General features: G+C 37.5%; 1 protein-coding gene across 1 annotated transcript in view; it reads left to right on the plus strand.

The window, feature by feature from the left end:
* Positions 1-584, plus strand: part of LOC147819433 (putative high affinity immunoglobulin gamma Fc receptor IC) — a gene marked incomplete at its 3' end in the record, with an annotated part of 3,036 nt that extends 2,452 nt beyond the window's left edge. Inside the window, exons 4-5 of the mRNA XM_087172620.1 lie at positions 34-285; positions 396-584. Of these exons, the coding sequence (XP_087028746.1) occupies positions 34-285; positions 396-584 (441 nt within the window). The remainder of the gene's footprint in view (positions 1-33; positions 286-395) is intronic.
* Positions 585-971: the final 387 nt, after the last annotated feature.

The following is a 971-nucleotide window of genomic DNA, read 5'->3' on the forward strand; positions in this document are numbered from 1 at the left end:
AACATGTTTCACATAAAATCTTTCCTGCATATTCTTCAGGTGGTTCTGTGATCTTGGAGAGTCCTGTCGAGCCAGTGACGGAGGGGGACAATGTGACTCTTCACTGCAGAAAGAAGGACAGTTCCCATGATCTTGCAGCTGAGTTCTATAAAGACGACAAATTAATCGAGCATGGGTACACAGGGAACATGATCATTCAAAATGTTTCCAAATCAGATGAAGGTCTTTACAGATGTAAGATCTCTGGAGCTGGAGAATCACCGCAGAGTTTGCTGGCTGTCAGAGGTGAGACATAAACTAAATATTGGTTATTGATTGATTGTTTTGCATATGGTCCAGATGGTACAGAAGAAGTGTAATGAGAGCTGCATCATGAAGTTGTTTTTTTTCTGTAGTGCCTTCAGTCTCTTCAGAACATCATGAGGAGACTCCTCCTGCCCTCAGTGATCCCCCTCCTGCCCTCCCCTTGGTGCGGATGGTTGTCACTGTTCTAGTGATGGTGCTGCTGGTGCTGCTGGTGGTGGTGGGGGTACTACAAAAAGGAAGCCAACCTTTCATTTCATTTCATTTTTGCACAACCACAGGTAACTGCTGAACGCTGCTTTAACTGCAGCTTTAGTTCCTGGAGTTGTGTATTCATTTTATAACTTCATTGATTTATTAATTGTATGAATTTATGTGAGATGATTTATAGATGTGTTTAAATACGTGTCACATCCGTCTCAAATTATTGTGCTGCACTGAAGAAAGCACTTTTTAAAACTAACTTGACAATATCAAATAAAATGTAAAATTCATGAAGATATTAAGTAAATGTTCCTTAATTATATTAAAGTCAAGTTATATTTATTGAAACTAATTAAGTAAAGTCTTCAATAGTTTTCATAGACAGGAACGTGACTGTTAAAAAAATATAAAGTAAATCTTATTGTATTTTCTTGTGTTTAACATTTTCAATCACATTGTTGTAT

Source organism: Seriola lalandi, unplaced genomic scaffold (genome assembly GCF_002814215.2).
Source record: "Seriola lalandi dorsalis isolate HSWRI2012SDOR001 ecotype SW California unplaced genomic scaffold, Sedor1 jcf7180002053525, whole genome shotgun sequence".
Lineage (NCBI taxonomy): Eukaryota > Metazoa > Chordata > Actinopteri > Carangiformes > Carangidae > Seriola > Seriola lalandi.